The sequence below is a fragment of the Erythrolamprus reginae genome, chromosome 1 (assembly GCF_031021105.1).
Source record: "Erythrolamprus reginae isolate rEryReg1 chromosome 1, rEryReg1.hap1, whole genome shotgun sequence".
NCBI classification, from domain to species: domain Eukaryota; kingdom Metazoa; phylum Chordata; class Lepidosauria; order Squamata; family Dipsadidae; genus Erythrolamprus; species Erythrolamprus reginae.
This window is the reverse complement of record NC_091950.1, coordinates 189,160,870-189,185,775: the sequence shown is the minus strand read 5'-3', so window position 1 is coordinate 189,185,775 and position 24,906 is coordinate 189,160,870. Positions and strand designations below refer to the sequence as shown.

The 24,906-nt window shown below is 37.6% G+C and overlaps 2 protein-coding genes across 6 annotated transcripts in view; one reads left to right on the top strand and one right to left on the bottom strand.

The window, feature by feature from the left end:
• Positions 1-7,276, top strand: part of METTL5 (methyltransferase 5, N6-adenosine) — a 16,068-nt gene extending 8,792 nt beyond the window's left edge. For all 3 annotated transcript variants that reach the window (XM_070731717.1, XM_070731715.1, XM_070731716.1), the window contains exons 4-8: positions 2,747-2,928; positions 4,317-4,399; positions 4,681-4,732; positions 5,303-5,352; positions 7,151-7,276. In XM_070731717.1, the coding sequence (XP_070587818.1) occupies positions 2,747-2,928; positions 4,317-4,399; positions 4,681-4,732; positions 5,303-5,352; positions 7,151-7,219 (436 nt within the window). In that variant the 3' untranslated portion in view covers positions 7,220-7,276. The remainder of the gene's footprint in view (positions 1-2,746; positions 2,929-4,316; positions 4,400-4,680; positions 4,733-5,302; positions 5,353-7,150) is intronic.
• SSB (small RNA binding exonuclease protection factor La) lies at positions 6,811-24,906 on the bottom strand. 3 transcript variants are annotated; one of them, XM_070731713.1, is made up of 12 exons: positions 24,806-24,906; positions 20,560-20,634; positions 19,456-19,559; positions 17,832-18,006; positions 15,904-16,011; positions 15,708-15,808; positions 14,639-14,710; positions 14,511-14,553; positions 12,309-12,449; positions 10,491-10,677; positions 7,855-7,983; positions 6,811-7,366 (listed from the first exon to the last, which is right to left on the bottom strand). In XM_070731713.1, the coding sequence occupies exons 2-12, from the start codon at positions 20,623-20,625 to the stop codon at positions 7,266-7,268; spliced, it is 1,227 nt and encodes a 408-aa protein (XP_070587814.1). In that variant the 5' UTR covers positions 20,626-20,634; positions 24,806-24,906; the 3' UTR covers positions 6,811-7,265. The 3 variants fall into 3 exon arrangements, with proteins under 3 accessions (XP_070587814.1, XP_070587812.1, XP_070587815.1); XM_070731711.1 differs by having other exon boundaries at positions 24,732-24,881; XM_070731714.1 differs by having other exon boundaries at positions 24,407-24,816.

Below are 24,906 nucleotides of genomic sequence, written 5' to 3'. Positions count from 1 at the left end.
AAGTAAAATCTTGTTCTTTATCATTCCTTTCTCTCCATAAGTCTCTTAATTCTATATCATCCATCATATCAAAAAACCTTTTCTTTATTCCAGGATTTTATATATATATTTATTCCAGGATTATATATATAATATATATATATATAATCCTGGAATAAAGCAAAGGTAATGATGACAAGCCACTACTACACTGCCACCAAGAAAAGCTACATGGTTATAGCAGTCAAATTGGATCTTTGCCATTCAATCCAACTACAGTTAGTTCTTGCTTAACAACTCATTGCTTAGTGACCATTCAAAGTTAAGGTGAATCTCCCTGAGCTACTTACAACCTAGTTCCAGAGTTCTGATGGCTATGTACAAACAGACTTCTGCATCAAATGATATTTTGGGTGTTTGACAACTGGATTGCATTAAGGGTCATTTGCACCATGCCACAGTCTCACAACTGCAATTTTTGATAGTTTTTGCTATTTTCTGATACAGTATTTACTTCTGGGTTGGCAAAAAAATTATTTATTTATTTATTTATTATTTATTTATTATTTATTATTCATGGCATTAGACCAGAATATCTCCAAGACCGCCTCCTGCCGCACGAATCCCAGCGACCGATTAGGTCCCACAGAGTGGGCCTTCTCCGGGTCCCGTCAACTAAACAATGTCGGTTGGCGGGCCCCAGGGGAAGAGCCTTCTCTGTGGCGGCACCGGCTCTCTGGAACCAACTCCCCCCGGAGATTAGAACTGCCCCTACTCTCCTTGCCTTCCGTAAACTCCTTAAAACCCACCTTTGCCGTCAGGCATGGGGGAATTGAAACATCTCCCCCTGGGCATGTTTAATTTATACATGGTATGCTTGTGTGTGTGTGTGTCTGTTAGTTTATGGGGTTTTTTAAATTTCTAAATATTTTAATTAATTGCATTATTTATGATTTGTTTCACTTGTTGTGAGCCACCCCGAGTCTTCGGAGAGGGGCGGCATACAAATCCAAATAATAAATAAATAAATAAATTTTAAAAAATGCCTATTGAATAAACCCAGTGGCATTTGCTTGACATCTTAGACTGTGAAATTAGGCACAATTACATGCCTGTGATTCACACTGACACCACACTTAATGACTTCAACGAATTACAAGTAGAATTTGTAGGACTACCTTGATTTATTAGACACATTTCTAATTAACAATGCAATGTAGTTACTCATATTATTTGAAACAGAATGTGCATCTGAAACATTAGTAGGCTAATGATAAATTAATATCAATTAATAATATCAGAGATATTATAGGACACATACTCTATAGTTCAAACTTTTGTTTGCTACTGAAATACCATCACATGAAAAATCTTTCAAAGATGAAATCACATTGACTAATTGTTCAAAATTTATTTATCTGATATTTAGAAATCGAATAGTTCATTTTCCCATTAACAAAAAACAGTATTGAAATCACAAGACTATTAAAATTAATTTTAAAATGGATGTTTAACAGTAGAAGTTGACATCACCGTTCCCCGAAAGCTGTGCGCGTGCGCCCCCCCAAATTACCCCTGCGCGCAACCTTTTTCACGGCCTCGCGCTCCCCATCCCCCTGCCAGCCCGCGGGGGGGCGGGGAGGGGAGGTGCCGGCAGCAGAAGGGAAGGGAGCCGCAGCCGCCCCTGCCTCCCCACGGTGCCTCCGGCCCCCTCGGCCTTTCGGCGCTGCCGCCCGATCCGCCTCCTCTGCTCCTCCGCCGCCTCCTGCCTTTCAGCGCGGCTCCTCCCGCACCCGGAACACATGCCCTGCCCGTCTCACCTTTGCCGAGAGCACTTTCGTCCCGGGCTCTCAGCATAGGGGTTGCAGGAGAGGCGGGGCAGGCGTTCTCTCAGCGGAGGCCGGCGAAGGTGATATTCAATGTCGGGGGCACGCGGGCAGTTGCGTGCGCTACCTATCCCCCTGCTAGCCCACTCAGAATATTCAAAATAAGAAAACCTTCGCCGACATTGAATATCACCTTTGCCAGCCTCCGCTGAGAAGAACGGAGAGAGAACGAGAGTGAGTGAGAGCAACAGACAGCAAGATAGAAAGTGAGAAAGAGAGAGAGAAAGGGGGAGAGAAAGAGATAGCAAGAGAGAGAGAACAAGAGAAAGAGTGTGAGAAAGAAAACAAGAGAGAAAGAGTGAGAGAGAGAGAAAGCAAGAGAAAGAAAACAAGAGAGAGAAAGTGAGAAAAAGAAAAAGAGGGGGAGAGAGAGAGAAAGCAAGAGAGATGAGAGAGGAAGGAAGAGAGTGAGAGAGATGAAGAAAGCAAGAGAGAGAGACAGAGAAAGCAAGAGAGAGAGAGAAGAGTGGAAGGAAGAGATAGAAATGATAGAAAAAAGGGGAGAAAAAAGAGAAATGAGAAAATGATTGAGGCAGAGAATGACAGGAAAGAGAAACAGAGAGAGAAGTGACTTGATTTAAAACATATGGTAAAAGCACTTGAATAATAACAGAGAGAAAAAACCAGCCCTCACCTGTTTTTATTAATAGTTATGTTTTTGGTTTTGCTGGTTGATTTAGTTTTAATAGTAATGGATTTTGGGGTTTTTTAATTATTAATTTCTTTTAATAAAAAAGAAATGCCATCCAGTCCCAAAGGGACTGTCACTCAGACACTATGCTTTTCCGCCCACACCGAAAAAAAATTAAGAGGGTACATTGGTTGACATGTTTTAAAAGTAATATGTGCTGCTATAATTCTCTTAATTTTATTTTCCCCAGGTTATGTATAGGATTTGATATAGATGCCAGTGCACTGGAAGTATTTAACAGGAATGCTGAAGAATTTGACCTTACAAACGTTGACATGGTGCAGTGCAATGTATGTTCTTTACCTGACAAAATGTCCAAAACATTTGATACAATTATTATGAACCCTCCTTTTGGAACTAAACACAATAAAGGTTAGACATTTTTTTCCTTGAATGGGAATGAACTTCCTAAACCTATCTAATTTTATTTATTTTGCAGCATTTCCATACCGCCACATTGAACCAATACTTCCTTTTCCGTTAGCTGTCATTGTTGTCTTTCACCTCAGACATAATATAAAGAAACATTCTGCATCCCTACCTTCAAACCTTTATGCTGGATTTGTTACATTCTGGTTCATAGTAAGCAAGGTTAACTTATATCTTATCCCTGTACTTTTTTTTAGACTGTGTTCCACCAATCCCCCAATTCAATTCCTTTATATCCCTAATTTTATCTGTCTTAAAACAAATATAACTTCTATTTTATAGATATGTTTCTACAATAACAAATTTTCTTAAATTACATGGTAATATTCAATTCATGATTTTTCAAATCCTGCAATTGCAAAACATTTCTCATATAAGAATATAATTTTACGGAACTTTTATTGGGGAAAAAAATTGAACAAAATGATCTGTTTCCTAGTCTGACAAATTATAGAACACTACATTCCATTCTATATTTAAAATAAAAGCATTTGATGTTTTAGCATGTTATAATTCTTTAACCAGTTATGTATTTATTAAGTACACTTATTTGTGAGATTTCTGACAGAAATCAAACCTTGATCTCTGATGTTAGAGCTTTAATTCAATATAAGAAATAGTTGAAGCAATATACCTAAACAAAGATGGTTATGTAACAGCTAAATTGTTTAAACTGATCAAACATTAAAACATACTAATCAGGAATGTTTAAAAATAAAATTCAATTTGCCATCTGTTGAGAATAGGGTAAGTACTGAATATTTAATACAGGTAGTCCTCTATATACACCAGTTCATTTAGTTACTGTTTGAAGTTACAACACTGAAAAGAAGTGACTTATAAGAGTTTTTCCCTTACAACTGTTGCAGCAATTCCGTGGTCACGTGATCAGAATTCAAACACTTGGCAACTGACACGTATTTATGATGGTTGCAGTGTCCTGTGGTCTTAGGATCATCTTTTGAAATCTTGTCAAGCAAAATCAATGGGGAAGCCAGATTCAATTAACAGCCATGTTACTAACTTAAGAGTTGCAGTGATTCACTTAACAACTGTGGTAAGAAAGGTCATAAAATGGGGAAAACTTCACAATTTTGGAGACAGTTGTGGTTGCAAGTCACTGTTGTACTTAAATCAATTAGGCACCTAGCAGTGAAATAAAAATGTGTATTCTCCAAGCTAGACAATATACAGTGTCAACTGTATTATCAAGCTTTTTGCAACACCGAAAACTTTATTTTTGTAGGTGATATTGCTCAAGGCTACTGAGAAATTAGAAATGCAACTGAGTAAAAGAAAGGCTTAAAAGTTTTTAATTTTAATTTTTATAGGTATGGATATGGCTTTTCTCAAGACAGCTGTGCAAATGGCAAGAATAGCTGTGTATTCCTTACACAAAACATCAACTCGACAAGTACGTCTAAAGTTTGTCCTAATACCCATTCTTGAAACCGTAAGATTAGAAATTTTGGGTGTTCAAGAATCACAAGATGCTGAAATCATGTATCCTGGAATAGCTTAAGACATTTTATTAACAGCATATTCAAGATCTATTACAATTAAACTTTTTATAATACTCTACAGTTTGTCCATAATCTAGAAGTTTAGTTTTCAGGAGGGAGAGGGAGGGAGGGAGAGATCAATCTCAAAATCAAGAGAACTTCTAATATCTTTCATTCCCTTTCCATGGCTCAGCATATTCAGAAAAAAGCAGATGAATGGAATATAGGAATGGAAGTTGTAGCAGGTAAGAACAAGTTATTATTGTTAAATTCAGTTTAAAGGCACACAAAGTTTCTGTTTAAATATTGACTATCTTTATATAGGATACCAAATACCTTTATAGAAGCTGTTTTAAATAGCATGATAAAACATGTTTTATTTACTTTTAATTATTTTAGTCCATTGTTTCACAACAGTTGTTTCTTTTGTCCTTTTTAAAATATACAGATCTGAAACTATTGTGAAAATAATTTTATTAATGGTATCTTAAATATAGGTGGTATTTGCTTTATTGCTCTATCCTCCATACTAACCTACCCAGGCTTCATTCTGTGGGGAATCCAGAACATGATACCATGGTGTTTCGAGACTGAAGGATGCCAATGCTAATGCATTTGCTTTATAGAAAGTTGATCTAATTGAACTGTTGTTACTCAACAAGACATAAGATAGTTTTATATAATGAAAAGCATGTCCAATAACCCAGTGACAGATATTCAAAACATACATACATGTATTAACTGTTTCCAGCTAATATATTTCATCATTTCTCAAATGTATGATTTTACATTATATTTTTAAAATTCACTTTTAGAACTGAGATATGACCTACCAGCATCATATAAATTCCACAAGAAAAAATCAGTAAGTATTAGGCCACTTTTAATTAAGAGTAAACCTATTAATTTTTTGCTAAATAACAGCTAATCATATGCTAATCATAGAAGACAAAAATGTTTGAACTATGTTTCTAGGTACATATATATAATCTAGTAGCGAAAACAAAATTGAAGATCTAACAAAAAAAGAGCCATTGGAGTCCCTTATTCTAGTCAACAATATGGAACCTATTTTACTATACATTCTTCTCTTGCTGATGCAATCAAATGTGTGGCTCCTAATCTTTCGGTGACAGGTTGATGTGTTGCAAGATAGATAAGGAAAACTTACAAGTGAGAATCCCTACTCAGAAAAGATTGGATGTTATCATGGTGTTTTATCAGAAATAATAAAACCAGCAATACTAACCTCATAAAAGGAATGCAAAGCTGGAGTGCGTAATAACAATTACTAGGAGCATCATGTTGTAAAATCACTGCCAATCCATATGGGTAGCAAAATTATTAGAATGCAGTATTATGTTTTATTTGCATAGGCATTCACTCTTGAAAGAATATGGCGTTACTCATTTAAGTTAGACTGTACCAGACCAGTTCACATAAATAGGGTGTAAAATTCTGCAGGATTTTAGTACATAAAGTAAAAAAGATACTTTGGAATATGCAGAAACACACATTTAGCACATGTCTGAAACTCCTTAAGTCAAACTCACATTTTGTTGGGATCTTATACAAAGCAACTGTGTGATCACAGGGGAAAAAAGCTACATATTAAGTATTTGCAGACAGGTATAAACTGAGCATCTGGAGAAACCCCAAATTCATTTCATCTTCAAATTAAAAGGCCTTATGTTGGGAAGAAGAACAGGAATAATATGGATCTAGTTAGTTCAACTTCAGCCCACAAATTGAAGAAGGATCACAATTATAATAAATTCTCAGATTAGCACATTTACTTGTGGAAGGTGCAAGTTAGAAATTAAAACTGAGATTTTCCACATGTAGAGAAGCATAGAAACAATGAATATCTTTTGTTCAGAATACATTACGATACTATCTTTTAGGGTCTCTAAAATAAAAGTTGTTATGGGCAGGATGTATTCATGATTGGCTTTACTAGATCAATTCCCTTGTTCCTTCATCACATAATGTAATCACATAATGTAAACTTTCTTTACAGATATTCTTAGTTTATTTTTCTAGCTACCTACTGAGATTGCTAATTGGGAACCATGTGTTTTTAACCTGTAGATCAATTCATACTTTCTTTTTTCAACCACTGCATATATAATAAAGTAGATTTTTAAGGATTGTTTTTATGTATTAAGAGATGTATGAAGAGCAGAAGCTACATTTAGACACCTTTGCACTAAAACCTAAAGCAACATGTTTATTGGCGTAGACACTTTGTCATTGTCATACAAAGAAAAATATATTTTGAGAAAATTCTAGTGCAACACTGAAGACAAGTACAAAATTGGAGTTAGGTGCTCATGATAACTCTACATAGTTGCTTTATTTTATTTATAGATTTTTTTCCTTCCAATAAACTAAAAGGTAGCATTACAATTTGATACATCTGGAACTGAACACAAAGATTCAAAATATGTGAATACACAAGACACTGATACTTATTTCATAAACGCTAATCAAGAAGTTTTGTACATAACAGATATTAGGATATAGTTCTGAGTCTTCAGCCTTTTCTTTCAACCTAATTATAGGCTCACTCATCAGATATTTATTATAAAAAACCTGCATGTTAAATTAGCCACTTTTCCAAGAAAGAATCTCAAAATGTAATTTTCTTTTTTGTCTTACAGGTAGACATCGAAGTAGATTTTATCAGATTCTCTTGTGAGGAAAAAAAGATGGATGGAGGAATGACTTAAGAGTGTATTAAAATAATACAAATAGCATTAAATGGTTTTTGAAGTATTACAACTGAATTCCAGAACCATTTTCTGTTTTTAGCTGTTTGGCAGCTGGCTCTTCTTGCTTGTCGTCTTCAAGTGGTCTTTTCTTGGGACTTGCTGACTCTGTAAAATTGAGTTTTCAATCATAGTGGGCCACAACAATCACAATCAGACCCTACAGTAATAAGTCAAGTAGTGGCAAGCTGGTTTATATTGTATTATATATTAAATGACCCCACAGTCATTTAATTTGGTCTCTTTCTCAGAACAGATTACAAAACTGCTTACATTAACAAATTGGAGAGAACCACTAAGGAATAGACATTCCTATCTTATGCTATGTGTGGGGAATCTACCCATGGATGTGAAACCCAGCTTTCATCATTTACGCAGAACATGTAATCTCCAAAAAGATTTGTGGCAGACCTAAAATAATGGTTCTGAATATTATAAACAGTTTCAACTGGCAAGTTTTCAATAGCTTACAGAATTCTGTTTTGGGGAATAAACTTCTAAACATCTAAGATTAACACAGAAGCTTCGACAATAACTTAATAGCCCACCATCATAGCCTGTACGTTTTGGTATCTTGTTCCACAAAAATACATCACCTGTGATATTTGCATCCTCACCCTCCTCTTCATCTTCACTTTCAAATTTTGTTTTCTTGCCTTGGAATTTCACTTTTTTGTCTTGTGTGTCTTGTGCTCCCTTGCCACCTTTACCTTTGCCTTTGCGACCTGGCAAAAAAGGGTATGTACAGAAATAAGATATTTGCACTTGTAGAAATTTATTCTTCACAATAAGAGGGAAGACAATCTTATAAAATAGCCCTCCTCAATTTGGACCAAAGGTAAAACTACTGTTTCCATAATTCCCAGCCAATACAGCCTATATCCACATTAACTAAATGTAGAGAGTTGTCCCTTAGTATCTCTTATATTAAAAGGAGTGCTCACAGTGCACAATGGAAAAATGATTTAGTGATTTCCAGATATACATGAATAATGAACACGGATGCTTTCTATGAATTACAAATTATTATTGTCTGTGATCTGGTGTATGGAAATAACGCAGATAGGTTGGCTCTCATTTGTTTTCTCTTTGTGCATTATTCAAGATGCATGGAAGCTCTTCTCTAGTGTGTACAATTCCTAGTAAATACAATGACTCTTCTAATAATCAGTTCATTTGTTAATCTGACTACTGAGATAGCTGCTGCTCTGATAGCAATAAATTGATATTAAGAAGATATTAAACATGTTTTCCTATATTATGGCAATGAAGAACGTGCACTATCTGGCATAGGTTAGTTACAGAATTTTTCTTCTTAAGATTTGTATATTTCTAATTGTTACAGCTGGTGAAATGCAGAGCACTATTAGCAAGATACTGGGATTATCAATGAAGTTTACCCTTCTTCTCTAGGCATTCTACTAACAAAATGGTTTTTAAAGGATTATCTTTGTAAGAAGGAGAGGACTTAGAAGACTAAATAGTAGAGTTGTGTATCTTAAAGGAGTGGAGGAAAGCCAACTAGGAAGAAGGGTGAGTGCCTCCTTTTTTTAAAAAAAAAAGTATTTTATTTCAGTTTTCGACATCAGCCGAAGCTTAGAATGTCTGAGTGTTTTTGACGCCTTCCATCCTGTAATTAACCTTCCAAAGATCTATGCAAGAGTGCACTATGCAGGTAAGGACATTTGGTGGTAGAGCTTTTTAAAAGTTCTGGAAAGATTTAGACTTCGTTTCAGCGAGGCTATTCTGTTAGAAAGGAACTATGCCTTGATTATTAACAGCTAGATAATTTTTGAGATCTAATATCATCTGAACCAATGTAGAACTATTAAGATTACTGATACCTAAGACATTAGTCAATTATTCAGATTTACTTCATTTCCTTAAAAAAAACAATGGCTGGTCTTGAAACCATTAAACCATTAGATTTATAGAAGAGGTTTTATAGGATAACCCCACTTTCTGGGTGATGTGTGAAAACAGAGGTATATATTTCAATCAAATATTTTTGATTGCTATCATGGACTGGTAACAAAAGACTTTTCTAGAAATCACAAAAAGTGGTTACAGTCACATCCTGAGGTCTAGATGTAAATTATAATTGTTCCAAGATCTTTTTTGGGTCAACTGAAGAACATGAACAAAATCAACTATGTATCTGAAAATGGAAGGAACCTTGAAACAAATCCAGACTCACAAACACACACAAAAATCTCTCTGTAATGAAAAATGTAATGAAAAAAGTAACTAATTTTCAATGATTGGAGAATATGGCTGCTCTTTTTAAAAAATGGGAATTGGTTGTCCTAATAATTTAGTATATGCAAGAAATTCTGCAGTTATTTCCTGCATAAGAATATTGCCAAGAATTTGATATTCTACATCTTTTGGGCAGAGGATATTTTTAAGGAAAAAAAATTGTGGGCCAATTGATGATATCACCAGAAAGCTATATCTGAAATGTTTATCCATTTTTAAAGGAATAGGTATTTAAAAGCAAAAGCCATCCAGAGGCTTTTTAATGTCTCCATATAGTATTAAAAATTGGTTTGCTGGTCAAGGATTACCTCCTTCAGTGCTACAAAGTCAGGCTACTCAAAAGCAAGGACTTTGGTTGGGTTATAGAGTTCAGATCATCACCATTACCAATTTTTCCCTCAGCCCAATAACAGTTGGTCTTCTAGAGGACTCTCCTTCCTTTCTTTGTCACCACTGTGGGCAGACTGCTCTCATGGTTTATTCTGTATGCATATAAATCTGGTCCTTTTCAGAGCTACTGAAGACAAATGGAGCCTTCTTTCTAACACACAAAGATGGGCTTGCTAGATCAGAACTCCTCTCAGAAGAAAACAGTCCATTTCAACAATGTAAGTATAACTTACAGTAAAGATTAAATGATAAATAAATGCCTTAAAGCAGTGGTTCTCAACCTAGGGGTTGGGACCCCTTTGGGGGTCGTACAACCATTTCACAGGGGTCGCCTAAGACCATGGGAAAAGACAAATTTCCCATGGTGCTAGGAACTAAAGCTTCTATTCTGGCACCTTGGAACATATTTTTACAATCCGACCAATCAGGGGTGTCCCTCTGACCTTCCTGCCAATCAGCTTAAAGCTCTTGGGAGAATTGACACTAGACTTATGGTTGGGGGGTCTCCACCACATGAGGAGCTGTATTAAGGGGTCGCGGCATTAAAAAGGCTGAGAACCACTGCCTTAAAGGAACAAATCACCTTTTCCTCTTTTTTTGTTTAACAACTCCTGCTGGCTCTCCATGATTTTCCTCAGTGCTTCTTTGGCCACATCTCCTTCGAGAACTTCCCACGTGACATCTTTCTCTCGCAACTGTAATTTCCCATTATTAGCTTCTTTGGCTTTATCCAGCGCACCTTTGGCACTGCTCTTGAACAGAATGATACCCTGTATAGAGAAATATAATTTGAATCACTGCAGGCATCATCCAGCCATTTTCATCCTCACAATGCGATATTTGCAATGGACAATTTCCTGGGCAAAGGATAGTTCTGAACCCCTATGTGGTTGCTTCCAGCCATCAGCCAGAAAATAGCATCTTCCTAGAGATTTATAGCTTGAAGCAACAGTGACTGGGAATTAGAAGCTTCATCTTACTCTATGGAACTCAATATGTATATACTGTGACTCATTTAGGGCACAGATAACTGTCTTAGGATATTCTTTGACAAATGCAGAAAGCAGAACCTACAGAAAGCAACATACAATCTGAACATTTCTCCCTAGTCCTTGAGATACTTGACTCTCTGACTACAAAAGGAAATTAGGCATCAAGGAATATATCAGCAGGGAACAAATTACTGCAGTGAGCAACTTATCTAGGATCTAGAATTTTCAAAGCCATCATTATTTAGCAAGCAAGAATGTCATCTGCGTTCAGCAGTATTGCTAGGAATTGTTTCCTTAGTGAATAGTTTTTAAAAATACCACATTTTTCAGAGTATAAGACGTACCTTTTAACTCTCAAAGAGAGTGGAAACTTGGATGTGAGTGTAGTCCATCCAATCACCCCCACTATTTGGCCTCTGCTTCCCATCAATTTACCTCCTTACAGCAAATAGCAGAGCTGATTAGCAGAAGCAAATGATCAGCCTCCCAACCAGCAGCTGATTGTGGCTGGAGACAGACCACTGCTGAAACTGAAAAGAAACTAGCTCTAAGGGAGGGAAATTGCTGGCACAGAGGTAGAATTTTATTTTTGTGTGCTAATCAGACTGCTGAAACTGTATGCAAGGAGGTAAGTCAATAAAACTATAAATGTCTATAGAATGTTCAAATGAGTAATTTTTTAAATACTGCTTTATTATTGATCTAGACAACTTAACAAGTGAAGCTTTTTAAAATAAATGTTTGCTCTGAAGAGGCCCAGTTCTATTGTATTGTCTTTTAAATAGCAGAGAATAACTATACTTCCAGAAAGCCACATCAATTTTAATAGCATCCGTACAAGTATAATCTGAAATGTAAGTGTCCTGTGTTAGTATTAAGATAAGGCAGTTGAATTAAACCCTGACTTAGTCATGTTTACAATAGATCTATTTAAATAATTGGGAGGAGTTAAGTGTGGTTACATTTTAAAAACTTTCTGGCATTAATATACTGCCATAATACACATTTCTCAAATTCTTGCACATTTCTCAATTTCTTTGCTATTTCTATGAATCAGGTACAGATGCACAAAAATACACAGCAAACAGTGTATCATGTGCTGTTTGCTGTTTGGCAAATTGTTGGCAGGCAGAGGCCTTTTTTTCTTGTTTTCCTCCCCCAAAACTAAATGCATAGCAAACAGTGTATATCATCTGTACTGTTTGCTGGGAGGCAAATTGCTGGCAGAATTTTTCCCCCTTCTTTTTCTCCCACAAAACTAAGGTGCATCTTTACCATTAAATTTAAGAGATGAACAATAATAAAAGAATTTGTAGGTTCTTGCTTCAAATTATGCATATTTAGCCCTGAAAAAAAAGTGCCATCTCTCTGCTTAACATTTCATCATTTATCAGAGTAACTCTTCTGACCTCTTTTGCACCCCTGACAAAGTCTATCCACTTGATTTCACCATGATTTGTAAAAACAGCATGGAGGTCTTCTCGACAAGTTTGATCTTCCAAGTCACCAAAAAACTTCAGCAGGCATCCCTGTTTCTCTGCCAGGTATTTCTTTTGAATACAAAAAAGGAGAGAATGTGTAAGATACTTATTTATGTCCTAGATGATTTATTGGGTTTCAGACTTTACTGGACTTCGGACATATCTTTCCATCATTTCATCAATAAAGATGTATCCAATAGAAGGAGCCATCTTGTCCCAGTTACACTGACCTCTCTCACCCAATCAGGCAGGGAGTGTTATGTTACAGACCCCTTGTGTTAAAGAATGTTGATTGCTGGGAGCTAGGAAAAGTGCTGTTGTTCTCATCCTATAGAATATCTTGCTCTCTTGAGGTAAAGTTGGCTCCCACTGTTTCAGCTTGCTGGAAGAATGTAAAACCCCGGCTTTGCCAAATGGCATAGGAATCGAAGAGTGGCACACAACCCTGGGGTCGGCTGGCAGCTTGAGGCTGCTCTCACCATTTTTAAAATTGTCTTTTAAATTTTGCTCTTATTTTTCACACCTTTTTACCAATAATTCTTTTTTTAAACTGTTTCCTTTATATGTTATCTATAAACTGCCTGTTAAGATAGTAGATGGGTGGTATCCAAATTTGATACAAGGGTTCCCTACCAAGTGAGATGAATAATAGGGATCTACTGTCCTACCTAGTGGGAAAGTGACCTGGAGGCGCATGGAAATATATTCTCATAGAGCTGATTCTCCAGACATTCCACACCCCAATTCCCATAGAAGGTAGTTGGAACAATCCTGGTTTGTTCTATAGTGCTTTTCTGAATATTCCCATTGCCTGTAAGTTTGATTGAACACAGCTATTTTTTCTAGGCGATGTGCTTCGTCCTTGCTTGATAATGAAAACAAAATACTGTATGCGGAATATCCACTGAAGTAACATTGTATTCATCCCATGAATATTTAGCAATAGCACTTAGACTTATATAACACTTAAGTGCTTTTACAGCCCTCTCTCCAAGCAGTTTATAGCAACAGAATATTTCCCCCCAACAATCTGGGTCCTCATTTTACTGACCACAGAAAGATGGAAAGCTGAGTCAACCTTGAGCCGGTGAGACCCGAACTGCCAATTGCAGGCAGCTGGAAGTAGCCTGCAGTATTGCATTCTAACCACCATGCTACCGCAGCTCATTTAATAGCTTATATGAAACATTCCTCTGTCTGAAGATTTATTTCTTAACATTGGATCTCCAACTGTTAAAGAGTAAAGTCCCGATGATCATCTTTGATAATGATATGAGTTGAAGACCCACAACATTTAAAGAGCTAACCTTAGGAACCATTGCACTAAAAGACTGGAAAAAAATATTTTACATCATCATCTTATATTCTAAGATTCTGGCAGTCTGGGAGCAGAATTGGTGGGTTTGTTTAGCACAAGGTATGGCTATTAGTCAAAATCACAATAAGGTACAAATGAAAATGAACACGTTTTGCAGTTTGCTAGTTCTCGGGGAATAGAGCTTTCTGCCTTCAGTGTCTTTCAAGTCTGAAGAAGTAAAAGGTTGTCTTCAGCCTTCCCAAGCTGGAATTTTTCAGATAAATTACACCAAAACACTTGTCTGATGCAACATACTAGTTATACAACATGGACAATGTAGCTCAACAGAGTTTCTGGGTGCTAAATTGGGGGAAACAGTCTTATTCATATAACCACATACATTCTAGGAGCCTTTGCATGTGATTTGATTGCCTTTGTCAGGACGGCCATTTTCACAGAATGAGTGAGCCATCCTTCTTTTCATATACTTCATTAGAATCATCCTAAACCCAGTAAAAAGCCTTTTGGGGTTTATTTCTAAAAGAAAACAATATCTATCAAGGTTCATGTCTATCAAGGAATTTTACTTTATTGGGAGAATTGTATTGGATACCTCCTCCGGGGTATATGTTTTAGAATTGAGCCTGGTAAACACATAACCATTAAAGGCTGTTGATTTGAAATATCCATCAAAAGTTTTCCCATTTCCCTTAGTTTCAGGAAATCAGATTGAGATTAGTCTAAGCAATTTCCTCTTTATTTTACCACTGTAGTCTCAAATATAGCCACCATCAGAATGGACCATACAATCAGTGAAATCAAAGGGAATGTACCATTTCAGCTTCTTCAGCATTTTTCTGTTTCTCTTCCTTCTCCCTGTTATAAAAAGAAGGAAAAGTCAGATAACAAAACTCGGCCACAAAAGCTGAGACTAAATTTCAAAATTGACACTGCCACTCACAGTTTAGCCTTTGCTTTTGCTTCCAGTTTATTCTTTTTCTTCTCATCGTTCTTTTTGGCAAAGTAATCTTCCCTGCACAGAATATAAATCTAGTTAAGCATATGCATTTGGGATTACTACTGAAAAGTACTGAAGTACTATGAAATCTTCAGGCTACAATTTTAAAACATTAATCAGCATTAATACCCAATCTTAGTTTAGTTGGCAATTGGTGCCAATTGCTATTGACAGACCAATCTTAACCTGCAAATAAAACAAGAAAGTACTCAATAAATCCCAAAGGTGCTTTTTCAAGAGGCAACTCAACTTTATGCCTCGAAGACTTTTGCTTCTCATGCAAGAAGTTTCTTCAGCGATAGATATCCCCAACCCATGTCTTCAATAGGTTCTTCCAAAGAAAAAGAAAAGGAAGCCAACCTCACTGTATAAAATGATGGACTCTGTTTACTAGCATACTCTTGTTTACTAGCATACTCCATTGTATACTCTAAATCCCCTTCCCCAAAATCAAGCTCTTCGTCTTTATATCTTCAGGTCAAAACTATATTTCCTTCTTCAAAATAAGTCCCCACAACACATATGTTTACGTATACTTGGTGGAAAGAAAGGAGGTTCAGAGACAAAATATCTTCTTTAAACTTTGTAGAAATGCATGGCACCCATTGTATACTCTAAATCCCCTTCCCCAAAAATCAAGGTCTTCGTCTTTATATCTTCAGGTCAAAACTATATTTCCTTCTTCAAAATAAGTCCCCACAAGTCAATCTTTTATTAATTTAATATTATCTATTATTATTTTCTTTTATTTTTATAAAATAAAATAAATAAGCAGAAAGTGCTGGAACACTATGGAATCAAAATCCCTGTGTCATCTTCTGATGCAAGGAAAAAACTCTAGCTAATTGTGGGAAGGAAAATCCCATGCAATAACACTGTAAAATAATAAAAATAGCAAGATTTTAAAAACAAGCCTTGAAGACAAAAAGTAGCTCCCACACACACACAAAAATTTGAACACTTACATGAAGCTCATGTCGAAATCCAAATGCAGAACTGAAATGATACTTACTTAAAGAGCACAGTCAACTCTGTGTCCTTATATCTTTGGTTTGCTGTCCCAACGAACTCCTTGGCAGATTCAACAGTATCAAATACTGCAAAGATGGATCCCTGGATTAAGGAAAAGTAGAACTGAATCTCATCTTGGGATCCGATACAACCTTACAAAATTTAGAGTTAACAGAATTCTGTTCGAAGGTTATTACCTTAAATGTTTTCTGGAGTGTTCTCCTCATCTGAATGTTTTCAACTTTGCCTTTACTTTCCAGCCATTCTTTGATATCATCTAAAGTTGCATCTAATGGAAAACCTTTCTGAAAAATAAACGTTTAAATCTCATATTTAAGTTCAGTGTTTTACAGATCTGTGCACTGCAAAAAAAAAAGTTCCAATATTATATGGAAGCAATAAGTGCTTTTAATGTGGTTTGTTCTCCATAATCAATTACTGAGTTTGTATTTAAATAAATAAATCAGAGCAGAAACCATACAACTTTCAGCAAAGGCTTCAGATTTAAATAAAACTCACGGTTTGGAAAAATAAAATTTTCAACAATGATAGTATACTGAAGACCAAGAAAGGTCTTCTTGATAGGGAAAATGGAAGGGCTGCAAGTTAGACCAAAAAAATATTGTATGTATTTTACTACAACAGTGGTCCCCAACCCCTGGTCTGTGGACTGGCATCAGGCCATGGCATGCCAGAAACTGCTTCACACAAACAAGCAAAGCTCTATACACGGGATGCAGGCAGCAAGCAAAACCGGTCCACAGAAAAACCTCTCTCCATGGAACTTGTCTCTAGTGCCAAAAAATTGGGGGCTGCTGTACTAGAAGGTGCATCTTTCTTAAAGATGGGGAAATGGGCTGAAAATTTTTAACTCAAGCAAGTAATGATGAAAGGGTACTATGGTACCTATGTCAAGAAGTGAAAATGGTTATTTTTAACAACATGCTTCTTACCACTTTCTAAAAGGATGGGGGTTGGTTATGGTAAGAGAAACATAAAAGTTGAATATGGGAGAAATGGGGTGCTTAAATAAGGTCAAAGATTAATGTTGGGTGAATGAAAGAATGCAGAATGAATACAAAAATAGTTTGAGGTACTTTGCTCAGCTGGAGAAAATGAAAGAAGCTCAAAATCCAACCAAACAAGCAGATGGAATAGGAAGTGGTCACGAGGAAAGGGAAGACTAAGAAAGAATGATTAGAATTGATGAAATCCTCAGAAAAAAATAAGTTGAGGTTTAAAAAATAATAGTAAATATATAAATCAGTGTATAGTATAGAATAGAATAGAATTTTATTGGCCAAGTGTGATTGGACACACAAGGAATTTGTCTTGGTGCATATGCTCTCAGCGTACATAAAATAAAATATACATTTGTCAAGAATCATGTGGTACGACACGTAATGATTGTCATAGAGGTCAATAAGCAATGAGGAAGCAATATTAATAAAAATCTTAGGATATAAGCAACAAGTTACAGTCATACAGTCAACATGGGAGGAAATGGGTGATAGGAATGATGAGAAAAACTAGTAGAATAGAAGTGCAGATTTAGTAGAAAGTCTGACAGTGTTGAGGGAATTATTTGTTTAGTAGAGTATGAAAGGGAAAGCAGAGATACATTAAAACAGAAAGGTATAGAAAGAGATACAGTGAATAGGGTCTGCAAAAAAAAAATTAGCTGTTTCCTTTTCTTATGTTATGCCATAAGCCCTCACTCCTTTTCTGCTTTACATACTTATCCTGCAATGAACACCAATACAGGTATGTATCTAAATATACATACATCAAACTAAACAATTTGAATCATTTATCTAATACATAATAGAGAAGACCAGAAAAATAAGAATTTCTTTTCAGTGATTTTAGATTATGACGCCTGTAGTAATTATAAACATCCTTTGCTGAAATATAGGACTGCTTTGTGATATGAAGTAAGTTATCAGGAGTCATGCGAGTTACTGAAAAAGCAAAGGCGTATATTATCAATTTATAGGGTGTTTTACCACACATCAACTACTTGCAGGTTCTTGGGGCCCATAAACAGAAAACCCTGATGGAAAAGGCAGAGTCAATCATATCAAACTTGAAATCCACAATACTCTAGCACCACCAATCCACTTACAATATATATAGATCTGCTTTTAATTGCATTCTTATATTGTTCGGTAACTTCAGGCAACGGTTTTTCTGGAGATCTTCGGATTTTAGTCTTATCTTCACTAACTTCCATAAGTTCAGACTTTGATTTCTTTAATGCCTCAACTATTACATCAAAATCTTTCGTAAGACGATTCAGCCTACAAAAGGGAAGATAAAGAAGTCGTTTTTATTATTTTGGCTGCCTCAGTCAAGTGTCTTGTGACAGTCACACATCTGCTGACATTTAAATGAAATGCATGCAGTCTCTGCAATTAATCCTCTCAATGAGGGTAGGTGGGAAAATGGAATAGTACTACCCTCCCCCTCACAACTTTTTCAGCAGTATATTCCAGCAATCTTACAAAAATATCTTAGCTTCCTGGATGGCAAGGTCCTGAAAGAATAATATTAGCTTTTAACTATTTCTCACTCTCTTCAATTATTTTAAAATATAAATATTTCTCGGGGATGTGTGTGTTTCAAATCACATTTGCATGTGTCTTTCACGACAGCAGTATACAGCTTCTGCCAAATTCTGGGAGGAGATCCAGGCTCCCACAGGAGGACAATATAAGCTCCAGAGTTCGTAACATCAGCCAACCTACTGATTCTTATCCCTAGTCTGGACTTACTTGTCCTGCCCATAAAACGTCCCTCATGGGAATTGACACAGACTCAGGATAGTGACCACTTCGTGAGCATCAGGAGATCTGCTCTCTACCCTCCTCCTCCTAAAGTCCACAATCTATTCACCCCAAGGGTTGTTTTATCTGAGCAGTCTGTTTATAGCTTCTAATTTATGTGTCCATGGTGTAAACAAATCACAAATTTAAATTAAACTACAATATTTGATAGAAATCCAGTTTAAAAGGAACTAATGGATTGACATTTTGTTGCATCTTTTCTATTACCATCAACTTTCCCAGAATTATACCATTCACTTTTCCTTCTATATCATACTTCAAATTGTTCCAGAAAGCCACCTGCTGCCTCCATCAGTTTCCTTAAATAGGCTTACTTTAATATCGAAAGCACAGAAGTAAAAACTTACATTTTTATCTTAAGCAATGAAAGTACATACAACTTTTGAGATTTAAACAAACTTCTATAAGTATCATTATAGACATATGAGAAATATATCAAATGTAAACATTTTTCTATGCCATGTAAAAACCCACTGAGTATATTTTTATGTCTTGAAATATCGCACTGTACTGAAATAAAACAGAATTCTTAATAAATGCCCTCATTCCATGCAGGGAAAAAAGTGAGGCATGTTTATGCAACAATAAAAAAAAGTTGGAACAAAAATCTGCTTTAACAAGTGTTCCCCTGTGTAGGTATAATTGTTTTTAAGGAGAAAAGCCACAGGAGATATATGGCCAGATATTTCAAATTATACTGCAGAACCACACACACACAATAAAAACTGCCAATTTTCATTATTATGGCAACTAATAAACATGAAATACTTAAAACTGACACAATGAAAAGTGCTATTTTTCACAGAGATTTAAAATCAAATCTAGCTTAGAACATGGGTTTCCTATAAAAGAGGGGAAGCTCTTCTTTTCTTTACAAAACTATAAGCCCACTATTAGCATTACCTATTGAATTTGATTATTGTTTCCAAAGTCACCCAGCCATCATCCGATTTGATCTTCTCTTGAAGAAACTTGTCCCGGGGTAAATTGTGGTCACCAAAGTAGTACTGTGGAAATAAATAAGAACAATACAGGCGTCAGAACCCAAAGTATGACACTCTATTGCTTCATTTATTCAGTTCTAGTTCCCTTACTGCAAAAGCTTTTTGCCTGTCCCTTACTAAGAACTTATTTAAAGTTACAACGACACTGAAAAAGGAGACTTATGACCCTTCCGCTAAGGTGTAACTACTACAGGCTCATGATTTGGACACTTGGCAACTGGGAAGCATTTGTGATGGTCGCCTTGTCCTATGGTCATGTGACTGCCATTTATGCCTGTCACTGCTGATGTCTAGCAAGCAAAATCAATGGGGAAGCCAGCAGGAACTTGTAAGTCACTGCATATGACATATGTCGTCACACTTAAGGACCCACAGTGATTTAAATAAAGACCACTACCTGAACTGATGTCATATATTGTTGCGGTCGTGTAATGTTTCACTTAACAATCATACCATTTAGTGATAGAGTTGCAGGTCCCAATTGCCGTCAGTAGGTTTAGACAACTGGCACTCTGAGCTAGCTTAAAAATTCATGTTCTTCTTAGAATGTAAACATTGACATGAAGTAGTTATCCTAATGATTGTTGTATATTATAAAGCAGGGGTTCTCAATCCCCCAGGCTGCGGCCAGTTCAGAAGTGGGCATCAGCCCACCACTTGCATGGGCCAGTTCTCCTCCCCACCAGGCTGCCAAGCCATTAAGGTTGGGCATCATTGTTATAAAGCACTACTAGAAGACTTGAACATGGCAATAAGTATGAAAATAACAAATTGAGCTATATTACCAATTCCAATTGTTTAAAATGGAAAATTCTTTTTTCAGAGTGTCACCTCTGATCAATTAGTTCATGCATTTATAGGATAGCCCTTATAGTAGTTTAGCTATAATGTAGATCAATCTGTCCCAATCTAATGTACTTTGGACAAATTGGATTATATACCCCATTATCCAAAGCCTTACATTTGCACATTATCTTAATATGCATACTAGATGTATTCATACCTCAATTTGTTGACAAACCTTCTTTTCCAAATCAGACATATTTTCACTATCTCCGTTTTCAGCCATTTTCACTTCCTGCAATCAAAGCAATATTTAGAAACATTGCATATTAAAACCATGAAGACCCCTCTTTTTTAGTACATCTTTAATCTTTTAGAAAGATATTTTTCACTCTATCTGCACTGCTCAAACCAGTCACATTGAAGAAAAATAATTAAAACGAAACTAAAAATAAAAATAGCCTTGGCATATAAAATTAGACACTGTCACACAAGAATAAACAGTTTGCTGACCCAGGAAAGTATGAACCCACTGGTAAAAAATAAATGTGCCACATGACAAATATAATCATTTGTTAATTTGACCTTTAGAGTGGCCTAAATGTCTATAAATATTGCAAATCATATGTATGTTGAATTATTGAATTGAATTACAGTGATCCCTCAAGTTTAGCGATCTCGATCTTCGCGAAACGCTATATCGCGATTTATCCACCCGATGACGTCACTCTCTTCCTTCCTTTCTCATCTTTCTTTCTCTCTCTCTTTCTCTATCTTGCTTCTTCCTCTCTCACACTCTCTTCCTCCCTCTCTCATCTCTTTCTTTCCTTCTCTCTCTTTCTCTATCTCTCCCCCTCTTGCTGGCGGGCGGCGGGCGGGCGAGCGGGGGCATCAGCGAGGAGCCGGGGTTTCCCCTTTGCGTGGGCGGCTGGGAAACCCCGATCTTCGTCTGCTCGCTGCTGCTGCGCCGAGCAGATCAGCTGCTGGGCGGCCGAAGGAACCTTCCCTGGGTCTTCCCCCTCTTGCTGGCGGGCGAGCGGCGGGCATCAGCGAGGAGCCGGGGTTTCCCCTTTGCGTGGGCGGCCGGGAAGACCCAGGGAAGGTTCCTTCGGCCGCCCAGAAGCTGATCTGCTCGGTAGCGCAGCAGCAGCGAGGAGCCGAATCGGGTTTCCCCTTTGCGTGGGCGGCGGGGAACACAAACTCCACCATCTACGCATGCGCGGCCATAGAAAAAAGGGCGCACATGCGCAGATGGTGTTTTTACTTCCACAAACCTACATCGCGAAAAATCGATTATCGCGAGGGGTCTTGGAACGGAACCCTTGCGATAATAGAGGGATCACTGTATTTCAATGTGGCAATTGAAATAAAATGTGCTTTGGTCCTTCTCTTGGGAAAGGTATGTAGTTGCTAAATGTACAGTGATACCTTGTCTTACAAACTTAATTCGTTCCCTGATGAGGTTCATAAGTCGAAAAGTTCGTAAGACGAAATAATTTTCCCCATAGGAATCAATGTAAAGGCAAAGACGGGCTACAAGAATGGTGGAAGGTCTTAAGCATAAAACGTATCAGGAAAGACTTAATGAACTCAATCTGTATAGTCTGGAGGACAGAAGGAAAAGGGGGGACATGATCGAAACATTTAAATATGTTAAAGGGTTAAATAAGGTTCAAGAGGGAAGTATTTTTAATAGGAAAGTGAACCCAAGAACAAGGGGACACAATCTGAAGTTAGTTGGGGGAAAGATCAAAAGCAACATGAGAAAATATTATTTTACTGAAAGAGTAGTAGATCCCTGGAACAAACTTCCAGCAGACGTGGTCGGTAAATCCACAGTAACTGAATGTAAACATGCCTGGGATAAACATAGATCCATCCTAAGATAAAATACAGGAAATAGTATAAGGGCAGACTAGATGGACCAGGAGGTCTTTTTTTGCCGTCAGTCTTCTATGTTTCTATGTATTAAGAGAGTCAGAAATCCAATAGATTTTTAATGTCTTTTTTTCCTACTTTTAAATTTGTTTGTTTATATATATTTTCATGTGTGTGTGTGCGTGTCACATGTTTTGGCTGAATTTGAAAATTAAGGGAGACTAGGATAGACCTATTTCGGCCTTATTTTGGCCTCATCAGCTAGCCATACCCTCACTGGTATTTGAGCCTGCCACCTTTGCCTTGTAAGGCAGAGAATTAACCTCTAGGCTACAGTATCCAATCCCTTCAGCTCTGTACCAGGGAAGGGTTACATATTTTTGTGTCAAATCACCCTGGTATATACACCCTGTTCGCCTTAGAACAAGGACAAAACACCAGCCTGAAGATGACGAGTGGGACCTCATCGAAACGTCGCCAGAAATATCTACACAGGAAGAAAACCAAATATGCCAAGACCTTCATACCTGTACCCGTGAAAATCTACAAAAACATATATATATACACACACACACACACACACATTCTGTATATATAATCATACAATGGAAACTTTAATATTAGATAATCAATTTAAGATCAAAATCTCTATTATACAGGTAGCCCTCAACTTACAACATTTTGTTTACTGACCAAAGTTAAAATGACATTGAAAATATGACCAATCTTAGATAAAATTGTGTATTAACATACTTGTTGAAGAATTCTGGATTAACCAACAGTTCCAAGGTATCTAATTAAGCTCATTATTTGCCATGGACTAGTCATCTCACCTTAATATTTTATAATGACCATGTACATGCAAAGATTATTATTTCAAGGTTCCAAGTTTGGTACCCACCAGTTACCCTAAGAAAACCTATTTAACAGAACAACTGTTTAGAATCATTGTTAGATAAAGTCTGTTACTAACTCCTGTTCAATTTGTAATAAACCCTCTACACTTGCTACTGCTTCCATTTTACTCAAAATTGAAAAAGGGCGAAAAGTCAGCACTTAAAGAGAAGCTGGCACTCTACTATTCTCTTACAACTATGTGCATTTCAAGTACAGGAGTAATCTGTCCTTTACACACTCCATGTGATATAATAGCACAACATTCTCACAGTTCAAACCAGGTGAGATCTCCTTCTCTCCTGTGGAGAATCTCGTGAATACACACAAACGATGGTTCCAAGGAAGAAAACGTTGCACTTTATTCTTCCCCAGAGAGAAATACAGTACTCTCAATCCAAACAATCCTGTGGCTACCTGCAAATCTTCAAAGGATCGAACCCGAAACAACAACGTGGAGATTCCACCGCCTCCTTCGGCTCTCCGTATATTAGCGCAGCTTGATCACCCCACAGGAAGCCTGAAGATCTCGTGAACCCCAGGAGTCATACCCCAGTAGCCCCCAAAGTTAATACCATCAGGATCCAGCCATTAATGACATGCATGGTTTCTTTTAACTGTTTTAATTGTTGGTTTTAAATTGTCTTGAAGAGTTTTTAAGGAGTTTTAATATTTATTTATTTATTTATTTATTTATTGAATTTATTACATTGTTTGGGGGGGGGCTGGTTGTGAGCCACCCAGTCCTTTGGGAATTGGGCGGCATACAAATCAGGGGAGGGGGGGGGGGAGGGAGGGGGAGAGAGAGGGAGGGGGAGAGGGAGGGGGAGGAAGGGGACGGAGGGAGAGAGGGGAGGAAGGGGACGGAGGGAGAGAGGGGAGGAAGGGGACGGAGGGAGAGAGGGGAGGGAGGGGGAGGGAGGGAGAGAGGGAGAGGGAGGGAGAGGGGAAGGAGGGGGAGAGGGGAGGGAGGGAGAGGGAGGGAAGCAGGGATAGATAGATAGATAGATAGATAGATAGATAGATAGATAGATAGATAGATAGATAGATAGATAGATAGATAGATGATAGGAGAGACAGAGACAGAGAGATAGATAGATAATAGACAGACAGACAATCGGAGAGATGATTGATAGGGGAGAGAGAGAGAGATTGGTTATTTGAATTTATTAGCCGGCCCAACTCCAATGGACTTCCCTGTCCAGTATCAACCCTCCCTCACTCACTCCGCCCACTGTGTGTCCACTACAGGCCCCGACCAAGGCAAAAAAAAAAAAGCGAACCTGCGAACTCACCCAGAATACAGAACGGGGGAACGCGGTGGCAGCCTTAAGGAAACTCCCCGTTTTGCAAACACCCCCCGTCCCCCCAAATTCCGCGAGTTTCCCTCGCCGTCGCTACCACTACGGATATCTCGCTCACGTGGACCTCATAGGACCGTATTCGTTCATATGTAGTTTCCCCCTCCGCTGTGAACACCAAGGAGTCACGGCGCACGTGGAAACCGACCGACTCCGCAGCCTGGAAAAAGGGTGAAAACGGAGCGGCCGAAAGCCTAACGGTCGGGAAACGGGGTAACGACGGCAGCAGGGCGGAGGGAGGGAGGGCAGCCAAACCGACCTGTGAGAAGGAGCGTTTGCTTCCTCCACAGGCTTCTTTGGGCGGCAGGCCGCGGCGGCAGTTCAGGCTCCTACCTTTAAACGCCGAGGTTTCCTCGCCGGCCAGCCCAGCAGCCAGTGCGACAGTAACCACACCTCCTTCCCATCCGGACCCACGCGGGTTGGGTTTCATCTCC

Bases quoted from the DNA above. Each gene is read 5' to 3' on its own strand.
- SSB (XM_070731713.1), bottom strand. From the start codon at position 20,625: ATGGCTGAAAACGGAGATAGTGAAAATATGTCTGATTTGGAAAAGAAG. The intron at 14,711-15,707 runs GTAAGTATCATT...TATTCTGTGCAG, and splicing joins GAGTTGACTGTGCTCTTTAA to GGAAGATTACTTTGCCAAAA. The intron at 14,554-14,638 runs GTGAGTGGCAGT...TTTTTATAACAG, and splicing joins GCAAAAGCAAAGGCTAAACT to GGAGAAGGAAGAGAAACAGA.